This window comes from Mauremys mutica, chromosome 11, assembly GCF_020497125.1.
Source record: "Mauremys mutica isolate MM-2020 ecotype Southern chromosome 11, ASM2049712v1, whole genome shotgun sequence".
Classification (NCBI taxonomy): domain Eukaryota; kingdom Metazoa; phylum Chordata; order Testudines; family Geoemydidae; genus Mauremys; species Mauremys mutica.
In genome coordinates this window covers 63,736,810-63,754,623 of record NC_059082.1, presented here as the reverse complement: position 1 = coordinate 63,754,623, position 17,814 = coordinate 63,736,810, and the positions used below count along the sequence as shown (strand labels likewise).

The window sequence follows — 17,814 nt, the reverse complement described above, 5'->3', positions numbered from 1 at the left end:
ATGATTCTGTTAGTCTGTTTTTCATTTTAAATATCTGGTCACCTTCTGTGGGAGGGAAAGAGTGAGTGGGGGAAGAGGAGATGGAACAAAGGAAGGAGGAATGATGGAGGGATCCTGGGGGGCAGGGGTGATTAAAAGAATGAGGATCCCCAGGAATTCTAAAGAGCATATAGGGTGAGGTGGCATGACCATCTCTCTGGCCACTCTGCCCATTTTGTAATGTTTTCTCCATCCAGAGTGGAATAGTCCCCCTACAACACTTTGTCACAAAGGAATAATCTCCATCCAGTTTTAATAGCTCTTCACTATACAAAATGAATATCCACCACAGGCTGTCACATAGGAGAGTATCATCAACTATTAGGAGGGCACCACAGGGTCTCTGACTACCTCCCCTCAAGGCTATTGGGGTATAGCTGTGATCACCTGAGGCTGCTGCCAACTTTCACAGGAAGCAGCTCTCTATGGCTTTCACAATGTCCAAGCCTGTACACTCACTCACATCACTTCCTTCCACTTGAGTGACCAGTTCTCTTGCTTCTTTGAGCCTCACTCAGTTCTGACCCACAGCTACCAACTGTGACCTCCACATTCCCTCCTGCTGAGCCACGAGACCTGAATTACCTTTCTGGGCAGTCCTGCTTGCTTCCCTCCTGGAGAGACCTTTGCCTGCTGTTCTACCCAGTGCCTGATGACGTACCTACACACACACACTAGGGATTTTTCTCCTGCAGCAGAAAAACACACAGCAGCTAAGCAGCTGTCCCCTTCCTCTCACCTGATCTTGTTTGCCTATAGCTAGCTGCATATAGCTTTTATAGCAATTGGAAGATGCTTGTAACATTTTCCTCTTACGCTGCATGATGGCTGCAATGCAAAAGCTGCCCCATACCTGAGGGGAAATGAGAAGCAACACTTCAACTCCATGCTCCAGCGGTATACGGTTATGTGGATATGGCATTGGCTAGGACTCAGGAGATCTGAGTTCTACTACTGACCTTTTGTATGACCCTGGGGCTGGGCAAGTCACTTCACATCTCTTTGCCCTCACGTCCTTTGTCTGCCTGGTCTAATTAGATTGTTAGCTGGAGCCAGCACTGCCTGCAGGAATGGCAGTCAAATGCTTGTGTTCTCCTTGCTTTCATGAAAGCTAACAATTGGCTGACTCCGTTTCTGTGCAAGCCTGTTGGTGAGCTGGCTTGCAGACATGGTCAGGTTTGAAATAAACAAAGGTATCCTTGCCATTTAAACAGGTGCTGTTTAGTAACTTAACAAAGCTCCTGCTCAGGGTGAGCTCAAGTTCAGCCAAGCCTGCTTAGGGAACAGACCTACTTTGGCATAGTTTAGGGCAAATAGCTAAAACAAGGTTTCAAAGAGGATTTCCAAAATTCCTAGTGGAGTCAGAGAAAACTACCCCTGTGTTTTTTATTATACCCATATTGCCTGATTGCGTCACATTTTGGATGGCATTTAACACATTATTTTTATTAATAAATTAATAAATAACTGACAGGGTTAATCACCAGGGCATCCATGTTGACCAGCCACCTTTGAGGAGCCCTCTGCCCTTACACTAGAAGCTCCACCACAGCTTGGTGCTCTTGTTTTCTTGGCTTCTGCTCCTGGGTTCGCCCCAGTAAATTCATAGCCTGCCCCAGCTGCCTGCCCCTCAGTCACTACACATCTCTAGTACCTGTCTCTGGTGCTGTGGTGCATTACCGTCCCGCCACCCTTCCCCCTCCAACGTTTCCTCCTGCCTCAGTTTCTCCAACATGATGTTGGCCACCTCTTACTGGCGACTGGGAGCCTTGTTTGCCCAGAGCCACGAGGCAAAGGGGGGGGGAGACGAGCCCCCCAAACCTTTATTAGGGAGCAAGAGGCTGGGTGATGGCCAGAGCCTGAGGATGCCTAAGCAAGCTGCCCGGGAGCCCTCCCTGCGCTGCACCGCCCACAGGCGGGGACCAGCCTGCCTGCAGCGGCCGCTTCCCGCAGGGGTCCGGGCCTCTGCGGGGGTGACAGGACGCGGTCCCGCCGCGGCTCCCCGAGGGACGCCAGGAGCCGAGCGACCGCCAGCCGCGGCCCGGCCCCAGCGCCGCCCTGCAGGCGGCCCGGCGCGAGACAAGTTCACGGGAGGTCCCAGGGCGCGGCTGTTCTGGGGAAGCGGCGCGGCGCGGCGCGGCGCGGCGGGGCGGGGCGGGCTGCTCCGGGCCGCTCTGTGCGCGCGCGCCAGGCTTCCTTTGAACTGGCCTTGCGGTTCCCGGGAAGCGAAAGCAAGAGGCTGGCGCCCCTCCCCCAGCCCCGCGAGCTGCTAGGCGGCAGCCGCCTGACGCAGATGGAAAGTGAAAGTGAGCGGCCAGCGGCGGGGACACGTGTTTTCTGCGAACTGAGCCGCGGAGGGAGGAGCCCGCCCGGGGAGCCGAGCCCGAGCCATAAAACCGCGAGCGATGAGCGGAGGCAGAGCAGTCCGGCTCCAGCGCGCCGCGCAGCCCCTGGCAGGCTGGGATTGCTGCGGGCGCCAGGCAGGACTCGCGGGCAGATTATGGTGGTGCTATTCCTGGGGCCAGGCCTACGAGTGCACCACTGCCGCGCGGGGGCGACGGGCTTGCGAGGCGGCCGGGCTCGCCGCTCGGGTTTATGGTGCCCCGTGCCCGTTCAAGGAGCAGCGCTGATCCCCGCGGCTCCGGGCAGAGAAGGTAAGGGACGCTGTCTTTGTAAGCCATGGCTAGGGCAGTCCCGAGCGGGCTGCCAGGCGCAGCCTCTGGTGTCCCTTAGCCTGGAGCGCAGCGAGCCCTAGTCCGCTTCCAGCCAGAAGCGGTCAAGGAGTTTCCAAGCGCGGCGAATGATCTCTGGCCCTGACGCAAGAACTCACGAGCCTGCACAACGCTGGGTTGTTTTTTTTTTTTTTAAAGCGCTAAAGATCGGTGGAATATAAGGTAGCAGAATCATAATAATACTGCACGTTGCTGAGTCTCTAGCTAACACATTGCTTGCCCGTTGCGAAGTATCTATCCTGCGGCATCACTGAAAAGCAGTTACCTCTGGGGTAGAGCGCAGCGGCGAACTGACACACCAGCATTAGCTGGGCCGGGATGGGGAAACTTTGGCCAAGGACACAAGGGCAAACCCTCTGCTCGTAGGAAAAACTGCCTGGGACCTTGCAATGCGGCACAGGAAAGCAGCTGTGTTTTCAAGCTTACCGGCAGTGGAGTGCATAGAACTCCTCTTATGTAGTCCTCCTCCCCCACCCAAAAGAAAAAAAAAAAGAGAAAATGTTTTGTTTCTCCTGGAGGTGAATGGTTTACTCTAGAGAATCTTACTGTTTTAAACCTAAAACCATCCACCCTTCAGAGTGCCTTGATTTTTTTTTTTAAACTTTGAATGCTGAATAGTGATCCTCACCCAGTGATTAGAAAAGCTGACATCAGTTTTTTTCATGTGCCATACAAGGAAAACCTAACCATACTTTGCCTGTTTTAAGTTATCTGCTAATGTCAGGATTTTATGATTGCTATTTCAGTCAGTAAAAATGATCTAAATGAAACTAAACTCAAATGCCCGGCTATCACCTTTACAGAGACCGGAATCCAGCTAAGTGCTGTCTCTGCATCTGTGTCCGCATGTTGCTGTGTACTTGTGAGACAGTGGTGGGGATTCATTTCTGAGAATGCCTCAAGCTTTCTCAACAATCTGCCAGTGCAGATCTATAACTGACTGTAGGATAAATCCTAAAATCTATGCTTTCCAGTAAGGTCAAGGCAGCCAGCAGAGATGTATCGAACCATGCTGTCGGGGTAGACATTTGAGGCCAAATTAATTGCTGGTACAACAATGCTTATTTCAAAAGAATTACTCGAGGGATGAATTTGGCCCTTGGTGCTGAAAGATATATCAATAGGAAGCAATTTAGATTGGGCCACTTAAAGTGCATGCAATACAAAAAAGAGATAGAGACAGCCAGAGGAATAATGCTTTAAGAGTTCATAGAGGTTGCTTTGTGTAGGCTTAGTGAGGTGGTAGCATTGCTATCCCTGGGGGAGTGGAACAAGGGATGGGAAATGGACTTCTATGGCAGTTTCTCCAGTTTATTGAAGAATGGAGAGTAGATTTAGGATTATGTGTAAATTGGCAGTGTTACAAATTTCACTGCCAATCACATTTGAGTCACACAATGCCACCCATTCATTTCAGCCAATTCCATCCACTTTCTGGGGATTTGTACCCAGCTGCAGAGTTTACCTTTCCTTTGGCCATGCTTTTTTTCCACATAATGCAACGAACAATACAGTCTGAGTTCAGACATCTACATCTGGGAAACGGGAGGGGGAAGAGAGCAAAATCAGTAGTTTTATAATAAGTGGTTTTATGCAAGGTTAAGGAATTGATGGAGAAGGATATACATAGAAAGTAACCTTTGAAAAAGAGATTCCCATCAATCAACTCGATCCAGAGTCTGATGCATTTCTATGACTAATAGTAGGAAAACCGCATCATTTGTAACTGTTTCTCTGGCTGGATACCTCTGAGCTTCAGATGTTGCAAGAGCAATGGATTGCTAACCTAGCCAGAAAGTGATGCTGTTAATCAGTTGTTTGCTGGGTGTAAATTTGCAGAGTAAGGGCTTCATTTTATAATGGAGCAGAGGGGTGTGATTGGAGGACTGTCACTTAATTTACACAGATAGAGGATCTAATATTTTTTTTCTTTTGGAATTTCAGAATAGCCGCTGGAGAGCTGCACTGCCCTGGCCACTGACGCTATGGAAGACCGCATCCGCTGGTCTAGTCTATAGGATGGTAGCGCACAGTAAGGTGGCAGCAGATAATGCAGTTGCAGCAGATCCGAGATGTCGACTTGACCCTCCAGCACGGGATCATTCTCGGCCTAGAGGTTACCATGGCCCAGCTCGGTCCAACACTGGGCAGGCGCAGAGCGACACACACTTCCGAACTTTCCGCTCGCAGGCGGATTTCAGTAGCATCACCCGTGCGAGTGCCCTGCTGGATGCATGTGGCTTTTACTGGGGTCCACTGACTGTCAGCGCGGCCCATGAGAAGCTGAAATCTGAGCCCGAGGGCACCTTCCTCATCAGGGACAGCAGACAAAAAAATTGCTTCTTTGCCATCAGTGTTAAGACTGCTACTGGGCCCACCAGCATCCGAATAAACTTCCAGTCTGGGCGTTTCAGCCTGGATGGCAGCAGGGAGAGTTTCGACTGTCTCTTTAAGCTACTGGAACATTATATAAGCTCCCCGAGGAAGGTGCTGGTCACCCCACTACGCAAAGTCCGTTTACGGCCATTGCAGGAGCTCTGCCGGAAAAGCATTGTGGCAACATTTGGGAGAGAGAATTTAAACCACATCCCTCTCAATCCAGTTTTAAAGGACTACCTGAAATCTTTCCCATTTCAGATATAAATACAGCATTAACTGCGCATGTGTGTGAGAGAGAGATGTGTGAAGACAACTGGGTTTTTTAATCTATTTGGGAGTGACCAAATTTATTTTTGTAGCAACTTACTGTATTTTGTGATGGAACCTGAACACTTGACTTCTTATGTTTACACAAACTGTTTGCACAAACCCAGGGTTCTTAAACTCTGGCATTATTTTTCTGCTGGGCAGAATATTCTATTTTATAATATTTCTAATGAAAATAACGTAATAAACTTTATTGTGAAAGTTTTTAAAAAATAGCATCCCTGGTGTCTTTCTGGGTTCTGCTTTCTGATTGCTGTGTTTCAGTTAGGAGTTGACAATGGGCCAAGTTCTTAGCTGGGGTAAATCATAGTAATCCACTGAAGTCAAAGTTTCACTGATTTACCCCCAGCTGAGGAGCTGGTCCAGTAACATTAGTGCTGCTCGCAGACAAAGACAGACATGCTCTTTGTCCCAGGTACTACATAAGCTAAAGAAATGGAAATGAGACAGAATACACTAAGGATAAGTCTGTATTGGATTTTTTTCCAGTTCCCCTATAAATCAATAGGAGCAGGGTACTGGAGTGTAACTTTTTGGTTTTATTTTAATGGGGAGGCCAACTGCGTATGTGCTGAGATGCCTTATTTCATAAAAGAAGTGAGATTTTTTTGGAGTAGGAGGAACGGTTGATTCTTGATGTTCAAAGTTTAGGTGTTGTCCAGGGGAAAATTTTAATATTGAGAAGGAAAGTGCAAGGGAGCTGAATAAATATACACTTTTTGCAGTCGTCCCCACCCCCCTCTCGACCTCAAAAACAAAACCTTGTTGAAACTGCCTTTGTACTATGCTTGGCTGCATTCTGCATGGTTTGTGAAGGAGTGATTCTATGACATCCCCTTGTCTGGGGTAATTTTCTTGCTTGGGCTTGTCTAATTTCTGTTAAAAGCTGCATACAAAATTCCAAGGCTGTAAGCAAGAAGCTACTCTCATTCACACCAAACCAAACCACATCACCAAATCACAGGGCAGAAATGACACCTACCTCAGAAGGACATGAGCACTCTGTCACTATGATGAGTGTGGGGCAGTGGTCCCCCTTCTAAGAAATCATCCACATTAAATTTCCCCTAACCTCGTGCTTTCCCCGAATGTTCACACACTTCCTTGAAAATGAGAATTATGAAACTCTTTTAAAGAACAGAATGCATCAGATCATTCAAAAGGTAGCATACTGCTATCCACAGCACTGGGCTATATCATTATGGCTCTGTACACTGTTAATGAAGTCACTTTAGGGATTGGAGGTTAAGAAACCTCTTACAGTGCTGTAATTCACCTTTTTTTTTAGAAGCTAATGCCAGCTGGGGGACTTGGACTGTAATATAGTGTTTTTTATATTTAATACTAAATATTTTTAGCTTAACGGTTAAGAACACCCAAAAGCAATTAAGGATTTGACAGTACTGAAACGGTGTAAGCTTACAAAAATGTCAAATACACAAATATTTAACAGTATAGCAAGATTCCCTTTAACACTGTAGCAGCTAATTTGCTAAAGCTGGTCTTTCAATTTGTACTCCTACACCACATCTAGTCTCCTCTCCCCCAGCACAGTTCCCATAGCTGGGGTTATCACACCTTAATTTCTAAAGTTTAAAGCAGTCACCAAAAGCAGAGTGTTCCCACTGCAGCTGTGAGGAAATGTAAATTGGAGAAGTACTGATTAGCTTGTGATGCAGCAGAGGTGGTAAGCAACTCATGAACACGGCATACTTTCAGAGGTTAAGGGCTTAGCTGAAAAAAATTATTTGGAAGACAAACACTGCCAAACAGGTTTGCAGCCAGCTGGGATTATTTGCTCCACAGATAGTGTAGTGTCTCTTAACCCTTTAGGACCTCAGTGTGTGACACTTGCCTAATAATATGTGGCAAAGGCCCATATAACAAAGAAGCATGAAATTATGTAGGTGGGGTATTAGGGGAAGATGCTTTATCCTGATTCAGCTCCTCTGATGTCAATTTTCCAGAGTAAAAAGAGAGCATGATAACAGACTGGTCTGGGATGAAGGTAAATTGGGTCTAAAATCACCTGCCTTGTAGTGAGGGTGATACAGATTTAGGCTTTATCTTTCTCTTTGGCCTCTTTCTAAGAAAAGCTCTGTTTTCTTCATTTTAACAGTAATTTACCAAGAATTTAGTCCTTAAATGGAAAGGGGCTATTTGATGGCTCAAGGAAAAGAGTCAAAGCAGTGTTTAAAGGACATGGTGCTGTGCCTCCAGGAGGTGCAGCCCAGAGCATGCAATCCAAGGGGTGGGGGCAAAGGTAGCTTGGCACCTTCCCTGGTCTGGGTTTCATCAGGGACTGCAGTGTCCCTCAGCATCAAGTAGAACAGCAGGTGGCCTTCCATCTCTTAGAGCTGCCCTTGGATCACTCCACAGCAGCTGAGAATTCCCACAGCCATATGTGCTATGAGGCTGCACCTCCAACTCCCAGAATGCTCTCTGAGCTGGCGGTTATAAGGGGGCCTACAGGGCTGTTTTACATGTTGGCTGCCTGCAAGAGCAGTGAAAAGAGCCAGACTCCAGCCCAAAGTTTTTTGTTGCCCCTTCAGCTGTGAAATCCCTTGTTTTCTGTTATGACTTTGATGGGGTTTTATAAGTAATATTTTTAATTAATACCAATATCTTCCATAGCCAGCAATGGAAACACCACACGTATATACTGAAACATTTCAAATAGTATCTTACAAACACCAAAATACAACTCAGTACATTACAAGCACAGTTATCCCCAGGCCTCTGTTAGCTTTGCTCTGTTCTCCCCACTCTGATTATACACTGCAGCTGTGGCTGTGAGGTGAAGACAATAGTTAATCTGGCAAAATGCTAGAGAGGAATTTGAACAGCACTTCTAGTTCTGCATTATCTGGGGAGGATTGTAATATTTATCATGAGTAAGGAATAAATTATTTTAAAATAGCATACTGCTTATGGGGATGTCTGTGGTCCCTGTGATCCTAGGAGTAGAGAGGAAACAATGGCTTTGAGGGGGATTGTTCATTTTTTCTATTGTTGATAGCCAAGTACCTGGAATTGTCTAATGCTGCTCAGTCATATGATACTAGTTGAATATTTGAGCTGATTATATATAATAGAGATGTTCATTGTGGTGTTTCTGCATCTTTTTCACAACAAAAGCAGCCCCATTTTCTTTCACAATAAGCTAATTTCCAGAGCCTGCTGCTGCAGCAGCAAAAATATTGCATTAATCATCTGTATTCATTAACCATACAGCTGCCCAGAGAACCTAGTTAACTCAGCTAGATGGGTTTGCAGAGGCTCAATAGAAGAATCTTGAGTGACAAACATAGCCTCACCTGACTCTGAAGCTGTGGTCTCACTAATCCTGTTATGTTTGAAGTCATTTACAAGAAGTGAGGCCTCAGCTGCAATGAGCAGTGATGCTATTTTCAACAGCCAGGCAAAAAGTGTCCCCCAGGGCAATCTACTGACCGTATGTAGTCATCAATACCATTCACCGAGCCTGTACTTAATCCTCCATTCAACAATATATCCACCTCCCGAACATTCTCTTTTAGACTCAGTACCATGTTTATCAGTGTCATGCATACATTCAGTCCCTAAGCCATCTTCTGGCCTCTCTTTCACATTGTCATCCACCTTTTTAAGCTACTCATTTAGTCACTCACTGTATAGTTATCTTTAAGGTAAAGTTTGCCTAAGAGCAGTTTAGTTCTGACTTATCTTAATTTCTTTAAATACAGCTAAAAGGCAAACCAGTTACTGCACATGGCCTCTGCTGAAGATTTCTAGGATGTTTCCTCTCAATGACCTCAGACCTTTTTCATTACAGTGGCCAGAGCATGGCTTTCTTGTGGCTGTTACACTCCTCAAACGCACACGAGAAATATTCACAGGTGTGACTTTCTGCACACCACCTGTGTACATGTGTGACTTTCTGCATACCAGCTGTACCACGGCATAGCAGCCATATCATTTCCTTCCATTTACTCTTCTTGTCACCATGGGATCATAGAAATAGGCCAAACACAAACCAAAAGAGAGCACTGCTTAGGGACTCCATGGGATGTGCAAAGCAAGGCACCAGTTGCATAGGTGTTAATAAGCCAAAGCAGGAAATCTGGAACAACTGTAAGGTAGAGCCTTAATTTGTAAAGTAAATGAGTTATTCACATGCCTAAACTGTTTGCCCTTCTGCCCTGACGGTAAAATGTGCCATTTGTAGCTACTGATGTTACAAATTATAAGAATGATATGCTCAATTGTCCCAGAGCATAGCAAAGGAAGCAGCCTGCAGTCTCTAGAGCTCAGCTATGATATAGATCTGGTTTAGGCACCTGAATAGAACAGATCAAAAATAGCAGAGGCCATATGTTGCTCAGTTTACTCAGTAGACCTGGATTTCACCTGTGTTAGTAATGTAAGCAGGACTAAGCACCATCAACTTTCTATTATTTTAATATCAGTTATAGGCATGTTTTTCATGGATCCCATAACTGCACTGTCACATAGATGGCTCCAGTCATCATCACTCTGTCACAAAAAAACAGAATGAATACTATCTGAATACCTGTGAATCGCTATTGCCTTCTACACATTTATTGCTCCTGATTGGAAATGCTTGCATTAAAAAGCATACAGATGAATTTCTTTTGTTCCCTGCTACTAACTGAGTTGATGTGATTACTAAAATGTGCTAATTTTGTGCTGAATAAAATCCCTTGGCTAATGAGCTATTCTAGGAGATGTGCAGATTCCCCCCGGACACTATTGTGAATGTAAAGTTCTGAATGAGTCATTTAAAAAACAAAGGAACGTTCTTTACGTCATTATTGTTGTTAATAGAATTATTGTGTGTGCTTCCAAGCAGAGGCACCTTATACCCTCACCTATTGCCAAGCCTTTATAGTTTCCTTTTGAAATAATATTAACTTCATGCCTTTTTGCTCCAGCACAACACTTATTCTTTTTAAGCCTGTTTTAGAATTTGTTAGGAGAAAGGGTCATTTGGTATCCTTGGTTACAGATTATTCTGATTTATACAGCCTGTTGTAGTTATCTGTGTTGAACACAAAGGGCCAGACTGTGCTTGCAACTTCCATTAGTGTAAATCCTCAGTCCATCGCCTTCAGTGGAGTTACCTGCGATCGACACCAGCATTACCGAGCGCAAGGGCTGACCCAGAATATCTGTGCATTAGTACTAATAATATTTATATAGTTCTGTAAGTGTATCCCATGCTGTACCCTTGGTGGGATCCATAGATCCTTAGGGTCTGATTCGCTGTTACAGTAAGGCCCTTTATTTTCACTTTAAGGCACTGTCCATAGATTTTCAAAGCCAGGAGGGACCATTTAGGCCAAATTCCTATAAAAACAGGTCATAGAACTTCACCCAGTAATTTCTGCTCTGGAAAAATCAGTGCACACTATCAAGCCCAATATTTCATCCAGTCTTGATATGAAGACTCCAAGCAGTGAAGAATTTTCCAGTTCCTGTGGAAAGCGTCTCCAATGATTAGTACACCCTGCTGTTCGAATGTTACGTCTTATTTCCAAATGGTGATGGGCCAGCCCCCAGGCCCTGTTCTAACAGGAATTACAGTCATAGGGGTACAAGGTAAGAAGGAACATAGCACAGTTTCTATGATTATAAGTGGAGTGCTTAATGGCATAAGTTAGGTTTTTGAAGAAGGTGATTGTATAGCAGGGGTTCTCAGACTTTTGTACTGGTGACCCCTTTCACACAGGAAGCCTCTGAGTGTGACCCCCCTTATAAATTAAAAACCCTTCTTAATATATTTAACACAATTATAAATGCTGGAGGTAAAGCAGGGTTTGTGGTGGAGGATGACAGCTCACGACCCCCCATGTAATAACCTCACGACCCCCTGAGAGATCCCGACCCCCAGTTTGAGAACCTCTGTTGAATAGTAACAGGGAGTCTATTTCACATGCATATGCTGCTATGAAAGAAGGCATAAAGCTGGGAAAGGGTAGATGAAACAAATGGTGACTGGAGCATAGGGAGCAGCGGGTTGTGGTATAGGCACAATAGCTCTGGCAACAGAGCTAAGGGAGGGGACGAAGGCAGGGATGCAGCTGGGGGAAGATATTAACATTTGTTTTTGAACGTGCATAGACAAAGTTTGAACTTAGCTGAATAAAAGGGGAAGCAACAGTGCAGAAATTCAAAGAGATGGCAGATGTGGTCAGAGAATAAGGAAAGAAAGATGATGGTGGTGGAGACATATGGCAGAACTGGAGCAAGAATATCCAGGTGAGACGATGAGCAGGACCTGGGGAAAGTGTTAGTGCTTGATAACAAGCTTTACTTGTTCTCCACGCCTATGGGCTGGAGATCTGAGACAAAGGGGGGTCAAAGAGAGGATAAGACCGGGAAGCAGATTGTGGTAAGTTTTATCTCCTTACCTAAAGGATGGAGTCAGAGTGTGGTGCACAGCAGGTGTGGTCTGTGTCAAGGGAAGAGGAGTAAGCCATCTAAGACTGATTGAGCCGCTCTGGTAACAGATGGGGAGGGGAAGAGAAGGCATCACTATTGCTCTCTCCTTAGCAAAGCATGATGAGAAAGGGGAGGGATCTGGAGCCTTAATAAATTAGGCTCCTTTCATTCTCAAATGGCTGTAATTAAGATGGCATCAAGTGAGAAGGTAGTGTCTACTGGTAGCAAAACCTGTAGGGAACACAGGTAGGATGCCCAGAGGCACTGACCTGTTTGGATAGCTTTTGGCCTTTAATTACTCTGATATAGTAACAGGTGTCAGAGGAGTGGCTGTGGTGGTTGTTTTTTCTGATACAATAGGTTGTCTTGGAATTTCTATCACTTTGGGGAAGGGATCTCTGTGTTAGTTTATTTTGTGTCTCATGGTGTAATTAAACATTTTGGTTTTAAGAAAAACTGACAATTTCTGTCTTCCTTTATCTCACCACTAGTTCAATGAAAAGAATTATTTTGATTCTCTACACAGCAATTCAGGAAGAAGAAGACTGCTGCAGTAAGGACATATAGCTAACTGCATTGGCTAGCACATTGGTAGTAGGAATAGAGAGTAATGAATGAACTTTGTTGATGATGTGGAGGAAACAGCAGCAAGATTTTGCAAGGGCCCAGATCTGAGAGGAGAAAGGGGTGAAGTCAGAGATGGCATTAATGTGATGAGCTTGAGTGATGGGAAACTGGTGGTGCAATCAGTGAGACCAGAGTGTAGGGGAGGAAGAGGTACTTTAAAAGGAAAGATCAAGATTTCAGTTTTAGATATAGTAAACCAAATTCATGCCTGACACAAGGGGGGTCAGCTCTCATAGAAGTCAAGAGTTGCTACAAGAAATGAAGCCAGACCTTTAATTTGAAAGCAATTTATCCCTGTGGATTCAGAACAGAATGAAAGGTGAGCCGTGGATAAGCAGATGTGAGTCTTTGCCGTAGAGCAGCTGAATTTGTGTGCAGCTTTTAATAGTTTAAAGCTCTCATAGGATACTATAAAAACGGTTCTGCCTTCTATAATGTTTGTACTGCGAACGAGAAATACTCCCTTTTCTTGGTGTGACAGGTGAACCTGAGGTAGCACTATCCACTAAGCACTATGTCTTTCCCTACATTTTATGTATAACCAACATATTAATCACACTCCACAGCAAGCTTATTTCTCCCTAGACCTTCCTGTATTATTTCAGAACATATGTTTGGGGTGATATCCTGACTCCATTGAGGTCAGTGCAAACCTCCCATAGATTTGAATGGGGCCAGGATTTTACAATTAGTATTTTGGAGTTAAATCTAAGGACTATAGTTGTAACAAGAGGGCTTGTTACCTTAACTGGCGCCTTGCTAACTCACAGCTTGAGGATGATGTAACAACCATTTCCGTATCAAATTATGTTGTTTAATTTAGATATGGGAAGTTTAACCAAGATTGCACACCCTGCTTTGATTAGCATGGATATTGGCAAGTCTTCCCAAGTCATTTATTCTGCCCTTCAGATTGAAACTGATATTCACCTTGACCCAACTTCCCTCTAGGAGAATATGATTGTTACTGGAAATTGAGTCAGACTGAGCTTTCAGGTAAGCTTCTTCCTGATTGGAAAGAGTTATTTTCCCAGTGCTCTTTCCTAATCTGAAAACAAAGTTAACCTAAAAAAAATAAGCAAATGACCCAGGTACGTCTCTCTCTCTATATATAGGATATCCTGTACACACACGTGCATACACACAGCTAGATAGATAGTTGAGCTTTATATCTCTCTCTCTCTAGAGAATACACATGTGATGATGTGGTTTAAAGTTCTGATCTGGATGAGTTTGAGAGATTGAGACACTAATAAATCTCAGAAAAGCTGAATTAATGGGCAGAGTGTAGGTGAGGTGGTCAATAGTCTCTGCTACAGTCGTTTACTACCTGGCTCTGCAATTTATTATGTGGATATTGCCTCTATTTGGTGGTGTGTATAATGTTTTTATAATTGCATACAGAGTACATGGTAAGATCTTCATTTTTAGTATCTTCAGTATAAAAACTTTTGGTATAGCTGAATTCATTTCACATCTCCTTGTGAGAGTTTCTCTATCTTGCATTTTACTGTATCACCATTGTTATGACACAGAAAGGGAGTGACTAAGTAATGCTAATGCATACAATCAATTTGCCCCGCATGGTACATTGTAAATGCCAATCAATATTGTCCTTGTGTTTCTTAGAAGTTATTTAGCATAATTCCATCTCTGAATTTCTACCCCATTATAAAATGTCTCCTGGTGACAAGAAGAGAATGTTTATGCCTGAAATTGGATTCCCTAATATAGCTATGGGCATGGTTGTCTGAAACACTATAGACCTCATACCTGAGTTATCTCAGGATGTTTAAAGCCACAAACATACTGAGCGCTGCATGTATTCCACCCTACTAGTTAAGCTGAAGACTCCTTTCAACTGTTTTAAATACTATGGATATATCTCATTAGACTCTAATATGGATGATGACAGCATGGGATTATTTCTGTCTACATTCAATACACTTTCCCCAGCCTCCACTCCCACCACTGAGTGCTCTGTGGGCTTTAATGACTGTTACCCTGTGATTCACATGCGTTCCCCAGTGAAGGACAGAACTTTTAAGAATGTCAAGATCTTTCTCGCAGGCTGGACTTCCATGGGGGATTACAGCCATGAACTGCACAAAATGTTGAAGTCACTTATGATGCTACTAATGATGTTTTGCATGTTGAGGCTAAGTAGGCTGCCAGCACGTGTTGTGTATTACAGGTATATCCAAAATAACCACTCAAACAGCATGGCAGAGAGAGGCTGTGTAGTCCCGTTCATAGGGCAGTGGCCTGGGAGAGGCCTCAGTTCTGTTCTGACTCTGCCCCAGAACTAGCGTGTGAAGCAAGTCACTTCCCTTCCCACCCTTTGCCTGTCTAGTCTATTTTGAGTGCATGTTTATATAAGACATGGCACAATCTCGGAGTGCTCTAGACCAGGGGATATCAAACTTCATTGCACCGCAACCTCCTTCTGACAGCAAAATGACTGTATAATCCCAGGAGGTGGGACCGAAGTCTCAGCCCACCCAAGCTCTGCTGCCCTGGGTGGGTGGGGGTCAAAGCCAAAGCTCAAGTCCCACTGGCCCAGGCTTCAGCCCCAGCCAGGGTTCCTATAACTTGAGCCCCACCGCTCAGGGCGGAAGCCCTCAGGCTTTGGCTTTGCTGTGGGGTGGCGGGGCTCAGGCTTCATCCCTGGGCCCCAGCAAGTCTAAGCCAGCCCTGGCAACCCCATTAAAATAGGGTCACAACTCACTGTTTGAGAACGTCTGCCCTAGGCACGACTGTAACGCAAATAATATTGGACGCGTACAGGCAGATGACGTTTCTTTTGATGAGAATGCAAGCAGTGATTAACATGTTCAGTTGTGAGGGGGTTGTGTTGTGGTGACACTGATTACCCCCCTTTCTACTTGCCCCGTGGCCTCATTGCTGAAGCCACAGGGAACTGCCCAAAATGCACTTAGAGAAACACTGAGTGTTACTGAAATCAGGATTAGCTTGTGACGTTTCGAACTTCCAAACGCTGTGCCTTCATTTCCTCCATGGTTTAATGGGGTATCCCGCTTTACTCAGTTCCTAGGGATGCTTTATCATGCTGTGAGCCCCTTTGGGTTCAACTCAGTGGCACCTGGGGGGTCAGAAAACAACCCAACCCCCTCGGGCTTGGGTCAGGCCAACTCCCCTCCTTCTGCCCATGGGGTCAGCGTGGCAGCTCTGAGTCCCTGCAGCCACTTTGCTGCGCTTCTCCCTGTGAAGCACAAACTACAGCAAGGGGGTAGCGGCTGGCAGGGCCGGGGCATGCAGCCATATCTCACTGCACACATGGCACAACAAGGCAGCAGCGGCAGGGCACGCACTTCTCGCAGCCCCTCCAGTACCCTTTTGCACCCTCTGACCCAGCACTGGAGGTGGTGATCCGCAGTTCGGGAAACACTTCTTTAATCCATAATTGTTCAGAAAGCATGTGGAGATCCTTGGGAGAAAGGTACTACAGAAGTGCAGAGTATGAAGTATTAGAACATACTTTCTGATTGTGCTTTTATCTCAGAGTATTGGTTGAAGCGGGACTTTCCATATGTATGCAGTTGAATGAGGTGGAGACTATTCATGTCAATTCTGTGACTTCATAGCAGCTGATAAGTGGTGTGACTTTTTATTGTACTTTGGAACTAATAAAAAACGTTTAATCTTTCTTCCTGATGAGTGAGTGCAATTCACTTTGGATAATGCACACAAGATTTGTTCAGCTCAGTACTGGGAGCAGTGGTGGCTGTAGCACAGAGAGATGAAATGGGAGGGGTCTTGTTATGTGGTAGCACAGTGCATAACCTTAGATTTGCAGATCATATTGACCTTCCAGCACTGACCAAGGAGGATTTACAGAGAATAACTGACAAGGTAGGCCGTGAAAGCAGAAAATTCAGATTGCAGATCAGCAAAGAGAAAACAAGAAAAGAGGTAAAGATCAAACTTGGAGACAAAGAATTAGAATAAGTGGGAAAAATCTGTGCATCTTGAGGGTCTAGTATCAAGGAATGGGAACTGTGGAGGTGGCATAAAGAAGAATCGAACTAGCTGTGTCTGCATTTGGAAAATTGTGCAAGATCTGGAAGGCAAAAGATATTTTAAAAAAACCCCAAAATCGGCATATGTGAAACAACTATTGTGCCAGTACTGCAGTGTGTGTCAGAAGGCCAAAGTACAAGGAAAGAATGAAAATTTTTGACTCAGAAATGAACTGGCCGAGGAGAATAGTGAGAGTTCAAGACTGCAGAAAATAAAAGATGAAGTGATAAGAAAATGACTAGGGCAAGAAATAATGCTATCACAGACGTTTCAAGAGAGATGACTGATGGGACACATGTCAAACATGGACCCAGAAAGGATATCACAGACGGGGATACATACCAGACTGAGCAAGGAACTACAGATACAGGAAGACTGATGATGTATTGGATAGACATGGTGACAAATGACGTAGAACAAAAATGTTTAAGATGAATGAAACTGTAATACAAGATAGAAAGTGGTAGCCTGACTTCATTCAGTCCCATTGTCGCTGTTGAGCTGATGGATGGGCGTCAAAGAAAAATTATGCTGCATACTGTACGCTGACTTGCACCATTGGTCAAAATCATGTGAGCTCTTTGCCAACGTGTAATATAACATGCAAAAAGTGCTAAAAGAACATTATTAAGGTTGAAAAGCAAGCACTCCAGAGTTAGGAAATGACAGAATTAATGTTGTCTCTGCAAATTTAATTTGACCCCATGTTCACATGCATTATGAGAGTCTTTTAATTACTTGATCACATACTATTTTTTCCATTCTGCTCTGGGGATGAATCAGGGTTGTATATTGAAGGAGGCTGTTGTCTGTAGGACCACTGCCTCTTTTGTTGCAGAAGTTGGGAGGTGTGTAGTGAATGATGCAGAAGGTTACAGGAAGAGAGAGGCTCATCTTATGTTTAAGGCAGTTGAATACTTCCTTGGAGAATGGGATTCTGTTCCTGCCTCTAACAAAGTGTTCCTGTGTAATGCTAGGCAAGTTATTTAAACCAAACTTTTCCCAGCTGGTTACTAACTGTGTGTTCCTTAATTTTTGTGTTCCCAACTTGAGACTCCGGGGTCTGATTTGCAGAAGTGTTAAGGACTCACAACTGAAGATAATGGGAGCTGTGCTTGAATATATAAGGTGTTATGTATGCTAAGTACTCTTAAAAATCAAATCCTAAGCATCTCAAATTGGGCACCCAAAATTAGTGGATACTTTTGACCTTAATCTCTCTGCC

At 44.7% G+C, this 17,814-nt stretch overlaps 1 protein-coding gene across 1 annotated transcript; it reads left to right on the top strand.

Annotated features, from left to right (window-relative positions):
- Positions 1-2,440: 2,440 nt before the first annotated feature.
- On the top strand, positions 2,441-5,690 carry SOCS1 (suppressor of cytokine signaling 1). The gene is made up of 2 exons (XM_044978805.1): positions 2,441-2,693; positions 4,716-5,690. The coding sequence occupies exon 2, from the start codon at positions 4,791-4,793 to the stop codon at positions 5,412-5,414; it is 624 nt and encodes a 207-aa protein (XP_044834740.1). The 5' UTR covers positions 2,441-2,693; positions 4,716-4,790; the 3' UTR covers positions 5,415-5,690.
- The last annotated feature ends 12,124 nt before the right edge of the window (positions 5,691-17,814 follow it).

Bases quoted from the DNA above. Each gene is read 5' to 3' on its own strand.
- SOCS1 (XM_044978805.1), top strand. From the start codon at position 4,791: ATGGTAGCGCACAGTAAGGTGGCAGCAGATAATGCAGTTGCAGCAGAT.